Here is a 23,296-nt window from a genome sequence, read left to right on the forward strand (position 1 = left end):
AACCCGCATCCCTTTTGTCTCCAAACTCCAATAATGTATCCCCCATAGAAATACATCTTAATTTATCACCACACATCATCAAACCTCTTGGTTTTATGGCCTTTCTTTTGCGGCGAACAAAACCAGACAAGTCCTCTATCCAACAATCCCACCAGGATGGCTAAATCACTAGCTTTAATTCTCTGCCACGAACCTCAGCAAAACCAGTAGTTCCAGTCGGTCCCAGTAGGCGGCGTCCAACATCCCTCCTCCATCACCCTTCAGAAACTCCTCCTCTCACCGGAATCCCACGGCCAACTGTGGTCTGTTTTCTTTTATCACCATCAACCGTCCGTCGCCAACTCCCTGGGATTGTTGTTGTTGTCGCCACCACTTCAAGTCCTAGTAGGCCACGTGATCCAAGATGGCGACGAAGGGTGGAGGGTGGGCGGCGAACTAGACACAATCGGATTGACACCAAACCGACCAGTCGACGACGAGGACGCGCCGCCTGCTGCGACCGGACTTTCCTCCCAAAGGGACGAGTCTGGTCCAGAATTCCGCTTAACTGACCATCTTCTGGAGGTTAGGGAAAAAGTCAAACCACACGATTGTCCGTTCGTGACACCAGCCTGGAGCTGGTTGGGAATTTATTTCACGCTCGCCCTTTTGATGGTGGGAACTCCGACAATGGGTCGCCACCCTGCACTTTCCCAGCTCACGAAGAATATCGTTTGCGTGTTTGCGGCTTCTGCGGTCACTCCCTTCACCAGAATGGGTATTTTTTGTTCTCGCAAAAAAAAAAAATGTTACTTTCCCTCCCGTTCCAAGAATGTGTAATAATAAGTCAAGCGAACGATCCAAGCAGGCTGATAAATCCGCATCACGTCCCCACAATCGCGCGCGGGGTCGTGCTCGCTGGAATGGCCCCTTTGGTCCATGGCCTACTGAAACTCTTCTCTGCGTGCGGCGGAGGGTGAGAATTAGTGCGGCAAAAAAACGAAAATGTCTGGAATTTGTGTGTCAGCTGGTGTCATTCGAGCAATCAATATATCAAACTGGGACGACGACCGCAACTGGACGGAATTAATTGAGTGCTTATTCATGAGAGGGCAAAGAAACAAAAAAAAACCACGCGCAAATGTCTTCATTAAATCAACGGAATTGCGAATGCGGACCAGTTTCCCAGTTTTGCTGAGACTAGCGTGAAACCGTACTCTTGAGTGCCTTTGGTAATTAGCACAAATGGGGGAGGTCGTAAAATGAAGTGTTCCGCTTTCGTGGAGGACGAGAAGTTTGGTGGTGTAGCGATCTTGGGTTTTTATCGAGATTTTATTTCATTGATCTATTAATCTGCAGAGCGCAATTTAGAATCTGGGTTTATTGGGAATTGATTTTGGTTTTATTGGTTTATATTTGATTGGTTTGGGAGCAAACATTTCATTAAGGGTTTATGAATTATCCAAATCTTTTTGTAATTAGCAATTTATAGTCAATAGTTTCTGGTATGTTCATAACAAACAATAAATCTTTGCAATTAAAAATATATTTTCTGGAGCATCAAAAATTGAACTTGTGAATACGATAAATTTGCAACAAAAGGGTAACAATTTGGATAGATAAGTAATTCCCTAGTATAGTGAATGTTAACCCTCAACTGCAAACATATTTAAAAAAATAAACGTTATTTAATTTCAAGTTTAGAAAAAGCTTAAAAAAAAACTTTCTGTAAATAAACGCAGCAAACGTGGTTAAAACCAGTTTTAAACTATTTTCAGCTGTATGAATTGTGATCATTGTGATAAAAAAATACTCTTTTGAGCAATTCTCTGAGATTTCGGTCATTCGATTTTTATTGTATTTTTTAATCCAGCTGAAACTTTATTGGTGCCTTCGGTATTCCCAAAGAAGCCATTTTGCATCATTAGTTTGTCCATATAATTTTCCATATAAATTTGGCAGCTGCCCATACAAAAATGACATATGAAAATTCAAAAATCTGTATCTTTTGAAGGAATTTTTTGATCGATTTGGTGTCTACGGCAAAGTTGTAGGTATGGATAAGGACTACACTGAAAAAATGATACAGGGTAAAATTTTATTTGGTGGTTTTCAATTTCGCTTTTTGTCACTAAAACTTGATTTGCAAAAAAACACTATTTTTATTTCTTTTTATTTTCTAATATGTTTTAGGGGACATTAAATGCCAACTTTTCAGAAATTTCCAGAATGGACAAAAATGTTTTACCGAGTTATAAATTTTTGAATCAATACTGATTTTTTCAAAAAAAATCGAAATATTGGTCGCAAAAAATTTTCAACTTCTTTTTTCGATGTAAATCGAATTTGCAATCAAAATGTACATAACTGAAATTTTGATAAAGTGCACCGTTTTCAAGTTCATTTTAAGGTATTTTTTTTAAATAGCCGTAGTTATGATTTTTTAAAATTAGTGCACATGTTCGCCCACACTTGAAAAAAAAAAATGAAGAGCAGAAAAAAATCTTTATATTTTGCTATTTTGAACTTCGTTCATACGACCCTTAGTTGCGGAGATATTGCCGTGCAAAGATTTAAAAATAGGAAAATTGATGTTTTCTGAGTCTCATCCAAATAACCCACCATTTCCTAATGTTGATAACTCAGCAACTAATGGTCCGATTTTCAATGTTAAAATATAAAACAGTTGTGAAATTTTCTGATCTTTTCGAAATAATATTTTCAAAATTTTTAAACCAAGACTATCATTTTAAAAGGGCTTAATATTGAATGTTTGGCCCTTTTGAAATGTTAGTGTAGGAAATAAAGGTTTTTAAGTAGCTGGGAGAGTTCAAAATATTTTTTTGAGACTTTGAAAATCTTACAAATATTGCAAAAAATGAATTTGAGAAAAATGACTTTTTAAAGCGTTTTACAATTAGCTTTTATTTTTCAACTGACGATACCTCGGCAATTACAGTGCCAGCCCGTTTTTTACAACACGTCATTATGACGATGTTTATTGAGGTTCTCGAAAAAATACACTTTTCAAGTTTTCCAGATTTTGGAAACATCACTGTTTTTGCAAAATCAAAATTACGTCGTGTTGCAAGAACGAGATGGCACTGTATTGGTCTGATTTTCACTGTTAAAAAATACATCTTTGTAAAAATTTAAATTTGTCGAAAAAAAATATTTTTAAATTTCAAAATCAAACCGAACATTTTAAAAATGCTTAAATAAGAAACAAGGCTATGGAAAAAACTTCATTTTAGAAGCTTAAATATTTTTGGATCAAAGTTATGTGTTATTAGTTGGTTATGATTCTTAATTGCACAGCAAAAAAAAAGTTGAATTTTTAAAGGTTTAAAATTTGATTGATTGAATTTTACCTCTTTTTTGAGTAATTTTAACCTAAAGAATTGTGTAAAAATGTGAACCTGGTGAAAATTCATCAGAAACTGGTTAAAATAAGTAAACCAAATTTAAAAAAAAAATCTTTCTATAACATAAAATTTGATGTATCATCTTAGAGTGAAATCAAAATTAACAAAATAATTTTCTACGTTAAAAAAAGACAATTTTTTTTCCCAAGGTGAATAAATACGACGAATGCTGTAAAAATCGAGTTTTGCAACTCGGCAATTGCCAAATTTAGCAAAACAGTAGAATCTTCTCAAAACTTCAGACTCGATTAACCAAAGGCCTCGGAAAAAAATTCACTTCGGATAATCGAATCTTCAGATAATCGAATCACGAAAAAAATATTTTGTTTTTTTTTAAATTGTACTAAAGCCCTATGCCAATTTTTATGTACAACGGTAAAAAATACGATTAAAAACCATTTCTGATCACTTTTTCTTCATTTTAATGCAATTTTTTTTTGACAAGACAACATTTTTTCGATGGATCAACTATGGTCCCCTTGGAACGAGCTAGGAGCTTTTCTGTCTAGAAGGACCGCGAGGTTAATTTTTTAAAATTGATTTAAAAAACCATTTTAAGCTCTTTGTGGTCGTACAAAAGGGCATTGTACTCAGAAAAATAAGCTTTATCGCTGTGAACAATAATATCAGCAATCTAAGCTTCATTTTAGGACCCAATTGTAGAGCTTTAGTATGACCCCAAACATGCTCTAAAGTATTTTACAATGTTTATATTCAAGATGGCGGTCAAAATAACGGCGTTGAAAAACTGAAAAAGTGTATTTGGTATGCTAAAAGGCAATTAACAACCTAAATTTGACTGAAATTGGGTTGCAGAATTTGATGTTAAAAATAAGGTAATAATAAAAAAAAAATTTTTGTTGTAATCGAGGCTGGACTGCAGTGGAATTTGATGATCGCACTGATGTTTTCTTGTCACTAGTTTTCAAAATGCTTGATGACCTTTGTTGAAACGAGCGGCTAAAGAGTGACGGGCACCAGTTTTCTGAGCTCGTTTCAACAACCTTATAAAAAGTTCATTTTCAGAGTTATTCAAAAACTTTTTTTATATCTTTGAATACTTCAATATATAATGTTCAAATAAACTTAGAAATTTTAAAGAAATGGGTAAATGAATACTAGTTTTAAAAAAATCGTTCAAAAAGTCCAACACATTAACTTGAGATTTTCGTTTGCTATCGAAACGAATTCCACTCATCTTAACCTTCAAAACAAATCTTCGAGCTATAAAAATATCCTTGAACAAAAAAAGATCTATCTCATTTTATGCCAAAGTTTCCCCTCGACAAACAGCCTCCACTCGCAACGAGGCACGTAGTAGGCCACGTTTCTGTTCGTCGCACTAAACTAGGACTTAACTTAATTTCATCAGTTTTGTGCAAGCGGCTGATCCATAGCCTGCTAGACAAGACAGACTTTGTTACACAGCCTGAATAGAGCAAACTTCGCCATCGGTCCTAAATATACTTATACAGACATGAGACGTTGAGACTACACTTTTCGGAGCATCTTTTCATGGTAAATCTAATTTATTCCTTTTTCGGAAAAAAGGCAAGTGAAGACAAACGCAACGCCTACTGTGAGAGGAACTTTTATCGTTTGACGACGAGCGCGATCCACCTAGCAGTTTTTGGGGTTTGTTTTCGTAAATTGGGTTGTAACAAAAACAAACTTTTCCCGTCGAAAGAACCGAAATTCCCAAGCCTACTTGGTCACGTCCGACCAGCATAATGCGATTACCCATCGGATCACCGACAAGTCTTCCCTCCTTCTCGAACGGAATTTGCTCGAAACCGGAAACTATTGATTATAGTCCCTTGCGGAAAGTGATCCTCTTGAGATAGTTTCATCATGGCATACGCTTCGAATCGAATCCCCTTCTTCCGCTTCGCTTGCTGTGATGGATTTCCATTTTTCAATAAATGGGTAAATTTGTTCCCAGCTGCACAATGCTGCACAAGCTCGGAACGGATGGCAACACTGCCGCCGCAGGGCTGCTGATGTGGATATGCAAATTCCAACGAAAACATGTTTTGTCGTCAAATTTGTTCAGCTGTGTAATGTTATGCATGCTTCAGGGGCGGGGTGGAACTCGATGCAAAATAACCAACTTACTCGGCACAAATTTTCCTTAAAAGCTCTCTGCCATGTTTATTAGCTCATGAAAGTGTACACACTCCTAAGCAAGCAAAAGTCATGAAAGCTGGATTACAGTCTACTCCGTCTTGCTTGTAAAATTATGATTCGACACATGTTCCTTTTTTCATCGCGGGCTTAACCTGCATCGCGCGTCAACAAATCCCGAATTTTCCACCGTTTTGAAGCCATTTTCGTGGTCTCCTTGGATCAGCGGGAAATCTGCAGAAGTGAACAAAAAGGGCAGAAAATCGCTGCCAGGCACTTTCGAGAGCAGGTTGCTGCGATGCTTGTTTGGCCCAAACAAGAGGGGGTAAACATTTTCGCTGCTGCGTTGGGTTGCTTAGATTGGGGAAAGAAAATTGCTGAAACGTCATATACACATGCATACATGTGTATAAAATATTTGAAAAGGAGCTTTTCCTGGAGGATTTTCATCTAAAAAAATGATTGTTAATTCTTAATTGATTTTAAAGCGTTTACTAATATCTTCTTTTTATTCTCTTATTAATTTTCAGAATTAAAACTAGACAAAAACCAAAAACAAACCACCAAGTGCGCCACGTGGTGTGAGCCCAAAAAATGTCTCACGTGGACGCCACGGCGATAAAGTCACCAACAACGCCTACTGCGACCATCACCAAGGTATGATGCTCCGCTGGTGGCCTAACCTGGGGCTGACGCAGCCCTACTACAAGTATCTATGGCGGTGCTGGCTGCTGGTCGGCCTGATACTCCTTCAGCGCATCAGCTACGGCCAGATGGAGGAGATTTTACGGTTAAGGGGAGGTGGGCAGGGTAGTGGAGGTGGAGGTGGCGGAAGTGGTCACCATGGCCACCACCAACAACAGCACCTGCAACAGCTGGATGAACAGGAGCACCACTTTTCGTCGGCGTCCTCGAACGAGATCGAGTGCCCGAGCTTCGTCGACAATTCGGCCTGTCCGTGCTACAAGTTTGAGGATGGTGAGTTTTTTTATGAGGATTTTTGACAGAAAGCAAGAAATGCAACTCAAAATATGCCTACTTTGATTGATATCCCTTCGAAATTATTCCCACCTCACAGGCCTCTTTCTGGAGTGTCCAAGCATTACGGCGGTGGTTCTGAGGTCCACCCTGCAGCTAATCTCCTCCCCGATTCAGTCACTCTCAGTTTACGAGTTTGATCGGTCCGTGAAGTCACTCACGGTGGATCTGTTCGCGCCGGCAAACCAGCAAAGCAGTGATGTCAACATCCGACATTTGCAATTTTCCAACTCAAACCTCCAGCAGCTGAAGGAGAACAGTTTGAGCAACTTGCGAGCTCACCTGGAGAGTTTGAGCATTGTCAACGGAAAGTTGACGCAGGTAAGTTTAATTTGATTATGTTGACTGGGTAAAAATAACCCAAATAGGACTGTTCTTCCTGAAGCGTGTATCGACCAAACTTTTCAGCACCTTCAGCAAACGTCAAATCCGTACAAATTGATGCCGGATATTTTTTCGGATCTCTTCCGACAAAGATCCTGTATACCTGTATACGGTTTGACGTTTGCGGGAAAATCGAAAAAATGTCAACAAATCACTTTTTTTTCTCACACACGTTTGAAAGTGTAGAATCGCAACCAGGACTCGCTGCCGATCATTGACCTCCCAACCACCCACTGACCTCATGTCCGCTTCCGTCGTGTCCTGTTCCGGATTCCGCCAACCGGTTCCAGTACAATTCAATCACACTTCCACAGCGTAAACATAAACACGCGTCTCTTTTCATTCGCTGTCAAAACCAAGTACACGCTTCAAAGGAATAGTCTGTTTTGGGTTATTATTACCCGGTCAATATATTTATATTGTTTACACTATTTTGAAAGACGAAGACCCTACAGAAAGTTCTTGGGTTTGACAGTTCTCTCAATTTTCTCGCTACACGCTGCCTCTTTTTCAACCAAATTTCCTTATAATTTAACCTTTTTAGACTTCTGGCCTCTACTGTTACTCACTTCCAATCCCTACAAATAGGTTGACTTACGACGAAATATTCTAGCAGAGCAGAATCCTTCTAGAACGTTGTTGACAATAACCTCCACAGCTAAACCCAAACAATCTTCCCCCCAACAGGTGCCCACGAAAGCGCTGGCCGGGCTGAAGAAGCTCATGGTGCTGGACTTTGAGCTGAACGAGATCTCCGCGATCGAGGAGTACGCCTTCTACGGGCTTCACCTGGTGAAGCTGAACATGAAGGGCAACCGGCTCGAACGGATCCCGGAGAATGCCTTCTCCGGCCTAGAAGACTCCCTAGCCGAGCTGGATCTGTCCGAGAACCGGCTGAAGCAGTTCCCGACGGGGGCGCTGAAGCGGCTGGAGAATCTCCGCTCGGTGCGACTCTCGATGAACGAGATCAACTCGCTCGAGCAGGACGACAGCTATACGAGGTTTGGGTCGTTGGTCTTTTTGGACCTGAGCTTGAACAACTTTGTCGAGCTGTACAGTGACGTGTTCAATCCGTTCCCGTACGTGAAGACGCTGTCGCTGTACAACAACTTTATCGAGCTGGTCCACCGGGACAGCTTCGTGTCGCTGAAGGAGCTCCAGTCGCTGGATCTAAGCCACAACCAGGTGGTGTTTGTGGATCCGGAAGTGTTTTCGGCGAACCGGAAGCTGCACACGGTGGATCTGAGCCACAATCACATTCACTACGTGAGCGGGGTGTTTGCGAATCTTCCGCTGTTGAGGGAGATCTTTTTGAGTGAGAATAACATTTTGGAGTTGACGGACGACTGCTTCAGCAATTCGAGCAGTATTAAGGTGATCTACTTGGAGAACAACTCGTTGCAGCGGTTGGGCAGTGATACGCTTGCGACGGTGACGAACTTGGAGCAGCTGTATCTGAGTGGGAATCACATCCAGCGGATTCCGGTGGGGTTCTTCGAGACGACGGTGAAGCTGCAGTCGTTGAGCTTGGACGGGAACGAGCTTACGGAACTGGACGTGAGGTTGTTCCGAAGGTTGGCGAATCTCCGCGAGGTTCGACTCAACGGTAACCAGCTGCGATCGATCCGGGAGCACCTGTTTGCCGCCCAGGAGAACATGATGGAGCTGCATTTGCAGAACAACGTGATCTCGTTGATCGAGCGGAATGCGTTCAAGAACTGTCTGCAGTTGCAGTACATCAATCTGCAGGAGAACGAGCTGGACGAGATCGATATTCTGCTGTCGACGACGGCATCGACGGACTCGGCCAACCAGCAACCGTTGACGGCGCGAGGGAAGCTGATCACCACCAAGACGGATCCGGGGAGCTTCGGAGATCCGCAAGATTCGCTGACTTCGTCCTCGTTGATCTCGATCCAGCTGAACTCGAACTCGATCAAGTACCTGCACGGTCACTCGTTCCAAGGTCAGGGCAGCGTGCAGATCATCTGGTTGGAGAACAATCTGCTCAAGAGCTTGGACAAGATGCTGTTCGCGGATCTGTTCCAGCTGGAGCGACTGTATCTTCGGAACAACACGCTGACCAGCATAGAGTACGGCGCGTTGGATTCACTGAGGAGACTTCGCTACCTGGACTTGAGCGTGAATCGCCTGTCCACGTTGAACGAACAGCTGTTTCGAAGTCTTGCGGAGCTGGACGAACTCCACTTGGGAGATAATCAGATCGAGAACCTCGGACCGAACGTCTTCTCATCGCTCCGGAAGCTTCGGGTGCTCGATCTCAGTGATAATCCGCTGGGGACGCTCCAGAAGGACGTCTTCCAGCCGAATCTGTCCGTTAGTATGATCAACCTCAAGAGTTGCGGACTGTCCCGCATCGAGGCCAACACATTCCGTGGGCTGCAGAACCTGAACGAGCTTAACCTGGAGGATAATCGGCTAAGGGCCGACGACGTCCGACAAATCGACGTAAGTTCCTTGAGGACGCTTCGACTGTCGATGAACAACTTCACCGTGATCAGGGAGAACATGCTGGATCGGTTACCATCCCTGCAGAACCTGGTTCTGGATCGGTGTTCCATCCGGGAACTTCCCGCCACCCTGTTCAGCAAGAACAACAACCTGGTCAAGCTGGACCTCAGCAACAACTATCTCCGAACGCTGAAGCGGAACACCTTCAACAACCTGAACGTGTTCAAGGAACTTCGGCTGCACAACAATCAGATCAACGACTTCCCGCACGTGGCACTGTCCAACGTGTCAACGCTGGAACTTCTATCCCTGTCCAAAAACCAACTGACCAGCGTAGATTTCTACAAACTCCACGGGCTTCCGAACCTCCGTCATCTGGACTTCCGGGACAACACCATCTCATCCCTGTCCGGGTTCAACACGGTCACGTTGCCCCATCTGGACATGATCGACCTGAGCGGGAACCTCCTGCTGGCGCTACCCCAGAACTTCTTCAAACACTCGATAAGTCTGCAGCGGATCGATCTGTCCTGCAACCGCTTCAACCAGATCCCCAACGCGGCACTCTCAGAGTCCTCGCTCGCGAGGTTGGCCTGGCTAAACCTCACCGGGAACCCACTCCAGCGAATCCACCACACCATGACGGCCGCCGACGACCAACACCGGAAGTACCCGCACCTCAAGGAACTCCACATCAGCCAAACCAACCTGACGATCCTCACCAGCAAAGACTTCGAAATCTACCCCGCTCTGCAGCGGCTCTACCTGATCCAGAACCGCATCAACCGGGTGTCCCCGGGAGCCTTCGTCGCCCTGTCCAACCTCCAAATTCTGGATCTCAGCGTCAACGAAATCGAGATCCTCCCAAAAGAACGTCTGCAGGGCCTCAAACTGCTCGAAATCCTCAACATCAGCACGAACAACATCAAGGAGCTGGACGAGTTCACCGACGACCTGCAGAAGCTAAAGATCCTGGACATTTCGTCCAACCAGCTGGAGCGCATCCACAAGAACACGCTGCGTTATTTGGTAGCGTTGCAGGAGCTGCACCTGTACGGGAACCGGATCGTGAGCATCTCGTCGGACGCGTTCCGAACGCTGCGGAACCTGAAGGCGCTGGACATCCGGAAGAACTACTTCGAGGCGATTCCGCTGCGGGCGCTGAAGCCGCTGGAGACGCACCTGAAGGAGCTGCGGGTGGGAGGTGAGTTTGAGAATCCTTAAAAGCGTCATATTTTTTATAACCTTCAATATTTGAGTTCGAACCCGAGAGACCGTTTACCCGACGACGAAAACTTTCGGCACCCTTTTCTGAGCATTCAATTTTACGACAAGTTAATAAAATCATGATGATTATGTTGTCCTTCGGAGGATTCTAACTCCAAAGTAGTTTTTACAAATCGAAAACCGATGTCCAAAAGGACAGACAAGCTGTTGATCGAAGGAATGCCGCCCATTAATATTGATTGGCACTTGGGATTGGCCTGTCCCCGGCTCGGAGGTCGAAGGTCGAACGAATTTTCGATTTTTGAGTTGTTACGGTCGTCGTCGTCGTCGGGTGCCGAATTTTCGAGCGGATAAATTTTAATGATTATGATTATGATGTTTCATTAAGGATTCAGCAGATGGCACCCCCCGAAAAGAGGGTACTAAAATTTAACACTTCTCTTTTTTCTCGCCCTTCGACAGAAAATCCCCTGCTCTGCAACTGTGAGACGCAGGAGCTGTGGGAGTGGCTGGGGGATCACCGGAAGTGGACCAGCACCGGGTACGGGGGCGTCCGGTGCGAGCAGCCGGTCGAGATCCAGGGCAAGGGCCTGCTGGCGATGGAACCGCAAGAGTTTTGCGACAAACCGCTGATACTGAAGATTGCCATCCAGGACATCCGGCCGTACTCGGTGCTGGTGTCGTGGCAGAGCCGGGAGCACTCGGGCCTGCACGGGTACCACGTGATTTTCCACTCGCTCGACACGGTGGAGGATGTGAGTATTGTTTCTTTTTGAGATTCGTTTCGATTATTTGCTTTTTGTTTCACAAATATCACAAATTCGGTGTCTTTTCGCAGCTAACCCGTCCAACTTGCTCAAATTGTTTTCAACTTTTGATTGATTGCCAAGCGACAGCGCAAGCAGCTGTCAAGCTGCTCGTTTTTCTTAAACGTCAATGTTGCTTTTCGTTGACGATGTCGACTAGCATCTCTGTCAAATACCGACAACCCGAGCAGAAAAGTTTTTGTTTTCTGATTTTTCATTTTACGCAATGACAATTTTTAGAGTTTTTTTCTTAATTTTCAGATCCGCGGCAAAACGCTCAACCGGCAGGCCAACTCGGCCCAGCTGGACCGACTGTCGGCAAACACGCGCTACCTAATCTGCGTGCTCGGGCTCGGAAACTGGCTGTCCGGTTACCATGACCACGACATCCACAGCCTGCTGAACCAGTCGAACCAGATCCAGAACCAGGTGCTGAACGGCCCGCACGGGTACGGCGTCAGTCAGGACGGCGGCAACGAGTTGGACACTTCGCTGTCGAACTCGCTGCTGTCGCTCATGATGGACACTCCGACGTCGCGGTGCACGGAAGTGCGCACGCTGGACGCCATCGGGCCGAATCCGTTGGCCGAGGTGGATGGGATGTCCAGCCGGAGCATAATTCATTCCATTTTGACGCGCCGACTTGGGTTGATCGTGGGCTGTTGTCTGGGGATCGTCGTTTTTATCGTGCTGATTTCGGTGCTGGGCTATTTGAAGATCAAGAAGCAGCGGCTGGACGCGGCCAAGCGGCTGCAGCAGCCGCCGATGGCGCCGGAATTCATCTCGTACCGGCACTTTTCCATCCCGAACGACGAGCACGGCCGGGACGGGGTGGCACCGGGAGGAGGGACGAACACGTTCCTGCAGGGGGCCGCGGTGGTGGCCAACCACGACGGCCATCCGAGCTTCATTTCCGGGGCCGTGCTCGGAACGACGACGACGCTGAACGGAGGCGCGGGAACCGGGCTCGTGCCCGGCGAGGAGCGCAAGAAGATCATGTTTGACAGTTGAAAGGAGCGCCCGGTTGAAGGTTCCTCCTCCTCCGTCAATTAGGCTGTTATCGATATCCTTCCCCGACTTCCGGTTCCGGTCTTTTTTTGTAAAAAAAAAACAAAACAGTCAAAATATCTCTAGTCAAATCGAACAACGAGCAAAAAGAACAAAGTAAAACATACAAATCAAAGTAGGCATCATAAATATTTAGCACCAAAGAGTGAAAAGCGGAAACAAAAGAAAATCAAAAGTGTTGATAAGCTGTGTGTGGCAGAATAAATCAAAGGAACCCGAAAGCTAGCGCGCAAACAAAATGGCGTCCGGAGCAAAAGTGAAAAAGAGGCGAAAAGCCTGCTCCCTGGGGGTTGTGTAAATATATTTATAAATTCAAGGCTGACGGACCGACCGACATTACTCGTTCCGGAACGGGAAAGTTAAATTTCCGACCCAATTGACACGAGTCAAACAAACAGAGAAAAAGGAGAGGAATAAAAAGTTTCTTTTTTTAAATGCCGCCGCTTGCAAACTGTAAATAGAGCGAATCAAAAGAATCAGGGGTGAGGGGGCAGCTCTCACTCAATCTCTTGACAAAAGGATGGTTAAAAAAGTTCGCACCCGAAAAAACAACCAGCGAAGGAAATTAAATTGGGAGGAAACGAGTCAACAAACTAAAGCGGACGAAAAACGGTAGGTAAATAAATTTAAAATGGTCCCCGGGAAAGCGTCGCGGCGAAGCAGGCTTTGGGAATTTCAGCGCGTAAAAAAAAGGTGACAGAAGGAAAAACGCAGAGGTTACTGAGATAAGAGTAAAAAGGGGCTGATTTGGTTGGAGATCGTCTCGGGAGATGATTGATGAAGAGTCGAAAAGGTGAGGAAACTGCTTTTTTTCTTGACTGTTGATTGGAAATGGAAATTGTTTTTGATCGGGTGCTGATTGAGAGTTTTTTTTGAGGATGAAGTTGGAATCGTTCTCAAAGGTTTTTTTCCGAGTGAGAGTTCAATCAATGAAATAAAATCGATTTCATTTATTTCATAACATGACAGCTGCGAAAGTTCACTCCATATTAACGGCTCACATCTCTTTTTTTAATTTCTCGGTATGACAGTTCTTTGTTGACATCACTACACTCCGATAGGAAATTACTCACTTTCAAGTAAAACTTTACATATTTTAGTGCCAAAATTGGCCATGCAGAAAGTTTTTAAGCAGTTTCCCACCCTTTCCGTGAAATAATATCAATTATGAGCGGAAGACCGAGCAACAGCGCTACAAAATGAGTAAACTTTTCCGGTCGCTGCCAGCAAAGTACCGACCGGAAGGTCGGGACGAAACTTTTCCCTGTGGGGATAATATTGTTAAAACAATGAAGCAAGACGGGGATAAAAAATGAGGTCACAAAACTATCGGAACTCCTTTGAAGTTGTCCATAGCGCGCAACAGCTAATAATACTAGTAATAATAAGGGGATTAAAAAGTGAGAGAGTGGATAAAACTTTACTATACGCAGTAATTACTCAAAAAGAAAGAAAAAATAATGGTTCTTGCAATTAAGTTTCTGCGCGAAAAGAAAAGGGACGACGGAGTGTAAAGCACTCTGTTTAAATTAGGTTTGGCTTTGTTGTGTGAGAGAGAGCGCGCGAGCGAGCGCATGAGATACCGCGGGAACTCATTAGTGTTGTGAGTGCTCGTCGCAGTAGGCGACGGGATTCAAGATGGCGGCGAAGCCGCCGCGAGTGATGGGTGAGTGTAATTAAATTAGTTAAACAATTTGAAATGAGGCAAAAAAGTGTAGATATTTGTTGAACGGTTGGTTTTTATATGAATTACGCGATGAGTTACGGTTATGAGAGTGGCGCTTGGAAATTCGGCTCCTAGTTGCGAGATTTGTTTTATCTTTTTGAATAAAAACCAGGTGCAGTTCCTCGTTTAGTTGGACGAGCAGACTATGCAAACAAGAAAAACACACACTAGTAGGCAAATTATTGAAATCAAATTTTATAAACAAATCAAAACAGTATATTAAATTTTAGAGATTTTGATGAGCAGCAAAATAGTAAGGTAAAGAAAAATCAAATGTGCGCAACCGAAGAAGGGCAGATAATCCGAGAACAAATGTTACGTACTAACACACACAGTGAAAAAGAAAACATGAAACAAACCGTGAATTAAATAAATAATAATCAATTATAAAAAAGCAAACCTAGTTTCACTCCCAAATAGGCGTTTGAAAGAAATGTCCAAACATGACGCAATAGAGTTATCTACGTGCGCATGTATTGCGTGTACATACACGAAAAAGATTGAGGTTAAATTTTGTCCGGCCAGCAAAATCAAATGGTGCGCTAGTGTGTGTACGCTAAACGTCATAAAGCTCTATAACCCTCGTCACAGCAGGCCGTGAGCACGAGACGAGGGGTCCGTCGATGCTCGTTCGAAACCCCTTTTTCAAAGAAGGAAAAAAATGTGTCGAAAAATCTCAAACGAGGCGTCCACGCCTCGGAATTGTCAACCATATGTCATTCGTGAAGGCAAGTGGCGGAAAAAATGAGAAATTTTCAGCCACGCTGTCAGAAGCGATTTAATCGAGTTTCACAAGTCGTTGAAAATTTGAACGAGGGCGGGAGGTGTCATAATTGTCACCACGCGCGAGTTTGACAGCTGGGTGAAAATTGAGTGTGAAGTGGTGCAGAATTTATTGGCGTGTGGGATCCAAGTTGGCGGTGAAATTAATTTTAACATGCTTTTCAACAAAATTTTGTTCAACATAACCTGTTCCGAAAACTATAAAACTTTCTCAATTGTTGGGCTGTGTTTATTCAAACTTTGAAATTTCCTTCAACAACGGTTCATGGCTTGCTATGTAAACTGCCAAAAAGTTAACCCCTTCGTCATGGCATGCTTTGCCGTCGTTGTCGTTTTTGTTGGAATAATCTAACCTCTCAGACAGGTGAGGCAACAGCAGGTTGAGGTTAAAACTTTTCGTACTCCGTATGACAATATTATAAATCTCTTGAGATTTTAACCCAACTGTGGGCGTGTGTGCTTTTGAATGCTTATCACTGTGCAACCACTCCTTTTCTAGTGATTTGAAATTGACTATAACTAGAGTTATGAATTTCCTAACCTCAAAAATGGTCCCAACCTTTTAACACGACTAACGATGTTCGATTGAAAAGAAGCACTTGTAGTATCAGTTGATAATACTTCCATGTCACGACGACGACACTCGATTGACATTCGGGGTCTGGATTGCTCCTCCGTTTTTCCCACGCCCACAACCATCAACCGATTTCACCGCCTACTACTTTTACAATCCAGACTCACCTTCGCTACTGTCATCACCGCATCGTCATCTGAGTCTGACATATCTATGCTTGAATGCCTCTACCCTTCTTCAACATGCAGCAATAAAGCACCTCACACCTGATTCATCGCAGCAGGCCCTGCGGATGCCATCCAAGCAAGAAGGTTATAACAGGTTACAACTGATTGCGCGATATGATATCAAATGTTTACCTCTCACAAACCAATTCCGATGGTGTTTGGCAGCACTGCCTGACTGACAGGTTGAGGTGCAGGTCAAAGGAGGCGGCGACGACCAAGATATGACGACGACGATGATGATGTGTGTAATGTTGGGCCCCCTCCCAAATGTTCTCAGCAAGGCTGGCAGCAGTGCCAGCGTTATTGATGGGAACGATGTGAGAAACCGGAGTGTACGTGACATATAAATCGTGTGGCACCGCATTACTTACCCCTTTTTGAAAGATTTTTTCGAGGGGGTGAGGAGGTTTTTCTCGTTTGGTTCGAATTCTGTGGAGTAAATGATGGAATAAATTGGACACTCGTGAAATTTGGCTTAACAAATTGTAAAATTTATCTCTTCCATTAACACTCCTCCGTCCAAGGCATCCCGTACTTACACGAACGACCAAGGCGGAAAAAAAGTTGGAACGCTAACTTCAACTCGCTGGTTCTCAGCCAAAACTCAACCAATCTGGACGATTCCTTGTTCCAGAGATTTGTACGGATCTCCAGATGAGCCTAGAACTTTGCAGATCTCGATTTGATCAATCCTCTAATTACTACGACTAAATTAGTCGGAGCAACTTTTTTTCCGCATGTATTTCCGAAAAGCGACTCAAGCGGGAAAATTTTTGCTACGCTGCAAAGTACAATAACTTTGCTAAAATGTTAGCAAAACCCATAAAATTATATATCAAAATTTCCGTTATGATCTCAGGATTATGATGAGCTTCTCAAATTTCCATTATTTTCACAAAAAAAATCACAAAACTACGTAAAACTACAGAAAAAATAAAAATGCCTCATTTTATGACTAGAACATTATGGTAAAATCATTGATTTCATTGATTTTTTTTATGAAAATGTTTCAAATGATCTAAATTATATGTTTCAGAATTATTCTGAGTGTGTTTTTTCCTGAATACTACAAAATTTTACCAAAACTACGTAAAATACAGAAAATTTGATACATTCCTTTAGAACTTTATTTGCTTCATGGTAAAATCATTGATTTAGTTTATGAAAATGTTTCAAATGATCTAAATTACAAGTTTCCGAATTATTCTGAGTGTGATTCTTACTGAGTACTACAAAATTTTACCAAAACTACGTAAAATACAGAAAATTTGATACTTTCCTTTAAAACTTTATTTGCTTCATGATAAAATCATTGATTTAGTTTATGAAAATGTTTCAAATGATCTAAATTATAAGTTTCCGAATCATTCTGAGTGTGTTTCTTCCTGAATACTACAAAATTTTACCAAAACTACGTAAAATACAGAAAATTCGATACATACCTTTAGAACTTTATTTGCTTCATGGTAAAATCATTGATTTATTTTATAAAAATGTTTCAAATGATCTAAATTACAAGTTTCCGAATTATTCTGAGTGTGATTCTTACTGAGTACTACAAAATTTTACCAAAACTACGTAAAATACAGAAAATTTGATACTTTCCTTTAGAACATTATTTGCTTCATGATAAAATCATTGATTTAGTTTATGAAAATGTTTCAAATGATCTAAATTACAAGTTTCCGAATTATTCTGAGTGTGATTCTTACTGAGTACTACAAAATTTTACCAAAACTACGTAAAATACAGAAAATTTGATACATTCCTTTAGAACTTTATTTGCTTCATGGTAAAATCATTGATTTAGTTTATGAAAATGTTTCAAATGATCTAAATTATAAGTTTCCGAATTATTCTGAGTGTGATTCTTGCTGAGTACTACAAAATTTTACCAAAACTACGTAAAATACAGAAAATTTGATACTTTCCTTTAGAACTTTATTTGCTTCATGATAAAATCATTGATTTAGTTTATGAAAATGTTTCAAATGATCTAAATTACAAGTTTCCGAATTATTCTGAGTGTGATTCTTACTGAGTACTACAAAATTTTACCAAAACTACGTAAAATACAGAAAATTTGATACTTTCCTTTAGAACTTTATTTGCTTCATGATAAAATCATTGATTTAGTTTATGAAAATGTTTCAAATGATCTAAATTATAAGTTTCCGAATTATTCTGAGTGTGATTCTTACTGAGCACTACAAAATTTTACCAAAACTACGTAAAATACAGAAAATTTGATACATTCCTTTAGAACTTTATTTGCTTCATGGTAAAATCATTGATTTAGTTTATGAAAATGTTTCAAATGATCTAAATTATAAGTTTCCGAATTATTCTGAGTGTGATTCTTACTGAGTACTACAAAATTTTACCAAAACTACGTAAAATACAGAAAATTTGATACTTTCCTTTAGAACTTTATTTGCTTCATGATAAAATCATTGATTTAGTTTATGAAAATGTTTCAAATGATCTAAATTATAAGTTTCCGAATCATTCTGAGTGTGTTTCTTCCTGAATACTACAAAATTTTACCAAAACTACGTAAAATACAGAAAATTTGATACATTCTTTTAGAACTTTATTTGCTTCATGGTAAAATCATTGATTTAGTTTATGAAAATGTTTCAAATGATCTAAATTACAAGTTTCCGAATTATTCTGAGTGTGATTCTTACTGAGTACTACAAAATTTTACCAAAACTACGTAAAATACAGAAAATTTGATACTTTCCTTTGGAACTTTATTTGCTTCATGATAAAATCATTGATTTAGTTTATGAAAATGTTTCAAATGATCTAAATTACAAGTTTCCGAATTATTCTGAGTGTGATTCTTACTGAGTACTACAAAATTTTACCAAAACTACGTAAAATACAGAAAATTTGATACATTCCTTTAGAACTTTATTTGCTTCATGGTAAAATCATTGATTTAGTTTATGAAAATGTTTCAAATGATCTAAATTACAAGTTTCCGAATTATTCTGAGTGTGATTCTTCCTGAATACTAAAAAATTCTACCAAAACTATGTAAAATACAGAAAATTTTATACTTTCCTTTAGAACTTTATTGGCTTCATGGTAAAATCATTGATTTAGTTTATGAAAATCTTTCAAATGATCTAAATTACAAGTTTCCGAATTATTCTGAGTGTGTTTCTTCCTGAATACTACAAAATTTTACCAAAACTACGTAAAATACAGAAAATTCGATACATACCTTAAGAACTTTATTTGCTTCATGGTAAAATCATTGATTTATTTTATAAAAATGTTTCAAATGATCTAAATTACAAGTTCCCGAATTATTCTGAGTGTGATTCTTCCTGAATAGTAAAAAAAAATTACCAAAACTACGTAAAATACAGAAAATTTGATACTTTCCTTTAGAACTTTATTTGCTTCATGATAAAATCATTGATTTAGTTTATGAAAATGTTTCAAATGATCTAAATTATAAGTTTCCGAATCATTCTGAGTGTGTTTCTTCCTGAATACTACAAAATTAAAAAAAAAACTTCGTAAAATACATAAAATTTTATACTTTCCTTTTTAGCTTATTTATTTCATGGTAAAATCATTGAATTATTTCATGAAAAATTGTCAAATGATCTAAATTATAAGATTCAGAATCATTCTGAGTGTGTTTCTACCAGAATACTACAAAATTTTTACCAAAACTACGTAAAATACAGAAAATTTCATACTTTCCTTTAGAACTTTATTTGCTTCATGGTAAAATCATTGATTTAGTTTATGAAAATGTTTCAAATGATCTAAATTACAAGTTTCCGAATTATTCTGAGTGTGATTCTTACTGAGTACTACAAAATTTTACCAAAACTACGTAAAATACAGAAAATTTGATACTTTCCTTTAGAACTTTATTTGCTTCATGGAAAAAAAAATCATTGATTTATTTCATGATGTTTTTTCAAATGATCTAAATTATAAGTTTCTGAATCATTCTAAGTGCGTTTCTTCCTGAATGCTAAAATTTTTTACCAAAACTACGTAAAATACAGAAAATTTAATACTTTCCTTTTGAGCTTTATTGGCTTCATGGTAAAATCATTGAATTATTTCATGAAAATGTTTCAAATGATCTAAATTATAAGTTTCAGAATTATTCTGAGTGTGTTTCTTCCTGAATACTACAAAATTAAAAAAAAACTACGTAAAATACATAAAATTTTATACTTTCCTTTTGAGCTTTATTTATTTCATGGTAAAATCATTGAATTATTTCATGACAAATTGTCAAATGATCTAAATTATAAGATTCAGAATCATTCTGAGTGTGTTTCTTCCAGAATACTACAAAATTTTACCAAAACTACGTAAAATACAGAAAATTTGATACTTTCCTTTAGAACTTTATTTGCTTCATGATAAAATCATTGATTTAGTTTATGAAAATGTTTCAAATGATCTAAATTATAAGTTTCCGAATCATTCTGAGTGTGTTTCTTCCTGAATACTACAAAATTTTACCAAAACTACGTAAAATACAGAAAATTTGATACATTCCTTTAGAACTTTATTTGCTTCATGGTAAAATCATTGATTTAGTTTATGAAAATGTTTCAAATGATCTAAATTACAAGTTTCCGAATTATTCTGAGTGTGATTCTTACTGAGTACTACAAAATTTTACCAAAACTACGTAAAATACAGAAAATTTGATACTTTCCTTTGGAACTTTATTTGCTTCATGATAAAATCATTGATTTAGTTTATGAAAATGTTTCAAATGATCTAAATTACAAGTTTCCGAATTATTCTGAGTGTGATTCTTACTGAGTACTACAAAATTTTACCAAAACTACGTAAAATACAGAAAATTTGATACATTCCTTTAGAACTTTATTTGCTTCATGGTAAAATCATTGATTTATTTTATGAAAATGTTTCAAATGATCTAAATTACAAGTTTCCGAATTATTCTGAGTGTGATTCTTACTGAGTACTACAAAATTTTACCAAAACTACCAAAATACAGAAAATTTCATACTTTCCTTTAGAACATTATTTGCTTCATGGAAAAATCATTGATTTATTTTATGATGTTTTTTCAAATGATCTAAATTATAAGTTCCTGAATTTCTTCCTGAATACTAAAAATAAATTACCAAAACTTCGTAAAATACAGAAAGTTTTATAATTTTTATAATTTTATGTTGGTATTAGAATGTAGAGCATTGTTTTGGAAGCTTATTGTATGGGAGCAGTTCTCTTCAAAATCAGTCTTTTTTCTTTAATTTTATTTTTTGTATTTTTAATCCGGCTGAAACTATTTTGGTGTCTTCGTTATGCGCAAAGAAGCCATTTTGCATCATTAGTTCGTTCATTTAATTTTCCATACAAATTTGGCAGCTGTCCATACAAAAATGATATGTGAAAATTAAAAAATCTGTATCTTATGAAGGAATTTTTTGATCGATTTGGTGTCTTCGGCAAAGTTGTAGGTATGAATATGGACTACACTGAAAAAAAATGATACACGGTAAAAAAAAATTTGGTGATTTTTAATTTCACTTTTTGTCACTAAAACTTGATTTGCAAAAAACACTATTGTTTTCTGATATGTTTTAGAGGATATCAAATGCCAATTTTTCAGAAATTTCCAGAATGGGCAAAAAATCTTTGACCGAGTTATGATTTTTTGAATCAATACAGATTTTTTCAAAAAATCGAAATATTGTTCGCAAAAAACTTTCCACTTCATTTTTCGATGTAAAATCGAATTTGCAATCAAAAAGAGCTTCAGTGATTTTTTTTTATACAGTGCAAGTTTTCAAGTCAAGCTTTTTTAAGGTAACTTTTTTGAAAAAAGTCGCAGTTATTTTTTTTTTAAATTAGTACCCATGTTTGCCCACCTTTGAAAAAAATATTTTTGAAAAGTTGATTTTTTTTTAAAAGGGCCAAACATTCAATATTATGCCCTTTTGAAATGTTAGTCTTGAATTTAAATTTTTGAAAATATTTTTTCGATTGGGTGAGACTTAGAAAACATCAATTTTCCTGTTTTTTAACCTTTGAATGGCAATATCTCAGCAACTAAGGGTCGTATCAACAAAGTTCAATAATATAGAAAATTTTCTCAGCTTTTCAAAAATATTTTTTTCAAAGGTGAGCAAACATGGGCACAAATTTTAAAAAATGAACAACTGTGACTTCTTTTCAAAAAAGTTACCTAAAATGACTTTACTTGAAAACGGTGCACTTTATAAAAAAATCACTAAAATACTTTTTGACTGAAAATTCGATTTTACATCGATAAATGAAGTTGAAACATTTTTGCGACGAATGTTTCGATTTTTTTTTTAAATCTATATTGATTCAAAAATTAAAACTCGGTCAAAGATTTTTTCGCCCATTCTGGAAATTTCTGAAAAGTTGGCGTTTGAAGTCCTCTAAAACATATCAGAAAATAAAAAAATTAAATATAGTGTCTTTTGCAAATCAAGTTTTAGTGACAAAAAGTGAAATTAAAAATCACCAAATTTTTGTTTACCGTGTATTACTTTTTTTCAGTGTAGTCTATTTCCATACCTACAACTTTGCCGAAGACACCAAGCCAATCAAAAAATTTCATCAAAAGATACAGATTTTTGAATTTTCGAATATCATTTTTGTATGGACAGCTAACAAATTTGTATGAAAAATTAAATGAACGAACTAATGATGCAAAATGGCTTCTTTGGGCATACCGAAGGCACCAAAAAAGTTTCAGCCGGATTAAAAAATACAAAAAATAAAATGACCGAAATCTCAGTGACTTGCTCATAGATGTTTTGAAAGATTTTCATAAAAAAATTTAGCAAATTTTCCTACAACAGATGATTTTTTACAGAACTGTGAAATTTTCTATATTTTACGTAGTTTTGGTAGAAATTTTTAGTATTCAGGATGAAAACACACTCAGAATGATTCGGAAACTCATAATTTAGATCAGCGATTCTCAACCTTCTTCTAGGCTGGTACCCCCTACCATGTAAATCAAGTAGGCCCGGTACCCCCGTTGAGAATCGCTGATTTAGATCATTTGCAACATTTTCATAAACTAAATCAATGATTTTATAATGAAGCAAATAAAATTCTAAAGGAAAGTATCAAATTTTCTGTATTTTACGTAGTTTTGGTAGATTTTTTTAGTATTCAGGAAGAATCACACTCAGAATAATTCGGAAACTTGTAATTTAGATCATTTGAAACATTTTTATAAAATAAATCAATGATTTTACCATGAAGCAAATAAAGTTCTAAAGGTATGTATCGAATTTTCTGTAATTTACGAAGTTTTGGTAAAATTTTGTAGTATTTAGGAAGAAACACACTCAGAATGATTCGGAAACTTATAATTAAGATCATTTGAAACATTTTCATAAACTAAATCAATGATTTTATAATGAAGCAAATAAAGTTCTAAAGGAAAGTATCAAATT

At 38.8% G+C, this 23,296-nt stretch overlaps 1 protein-coding gene across 1 annotated transcript in view; it reads left to right on the forward strand.

The window, feature by feature from the left end:
- The window catches only part of LOC120432223 (protein artichoke), a 49,993-nt gene extending 35,363 nt beyond the window's left edge, over positions 1–14,630 (forward strand). Inside the window, exons 2-6 of the mRNA XM_039597398.2 lie at positions 6,059–6,506; positions 6,607–6,887; positions 7,638–10,626; positions 11,112–11,404; positions 11,717–14,630. Of these exons, the coding sequence (XP_039453332.1) occupies positions 6,188–6,506; positions 6,607–6,887; positions 7,638–10,626; positions 11,112–11,404; positions 11,717–12,466 (4,632 nt within the window). The 5' untranslated portion in view covers positions 6,059–6,187 and the 3' untranslated portion in view covers positions 12,467–14,630. The remainder of the gene's footprint in view (positions 1–6,058; positions 6,507–6,606; positions 6,888–7,637; positions 10,627–11,111; positions 11,405–11,716) is intronic.
- Positions 14,631–23,296: the final 8,666 nt, after the last annotated feature.

The sequence above is a fragment of the Culex pipiens genome, chromosome 1 (genome assembly GCF_016801865.2).
Source record: "Culex pipiens pallens isolate TS chromosome 1, TS_CPP_V2, whole genome shotgun sequence".
In the NCBI taxonomy this organism is placed as follows: domain Eukaryota; kingdom Metazoa; phylum Arthropoda; class Insecta; order Diptera; family Culicidae; genus Culex; species Culex pipiens.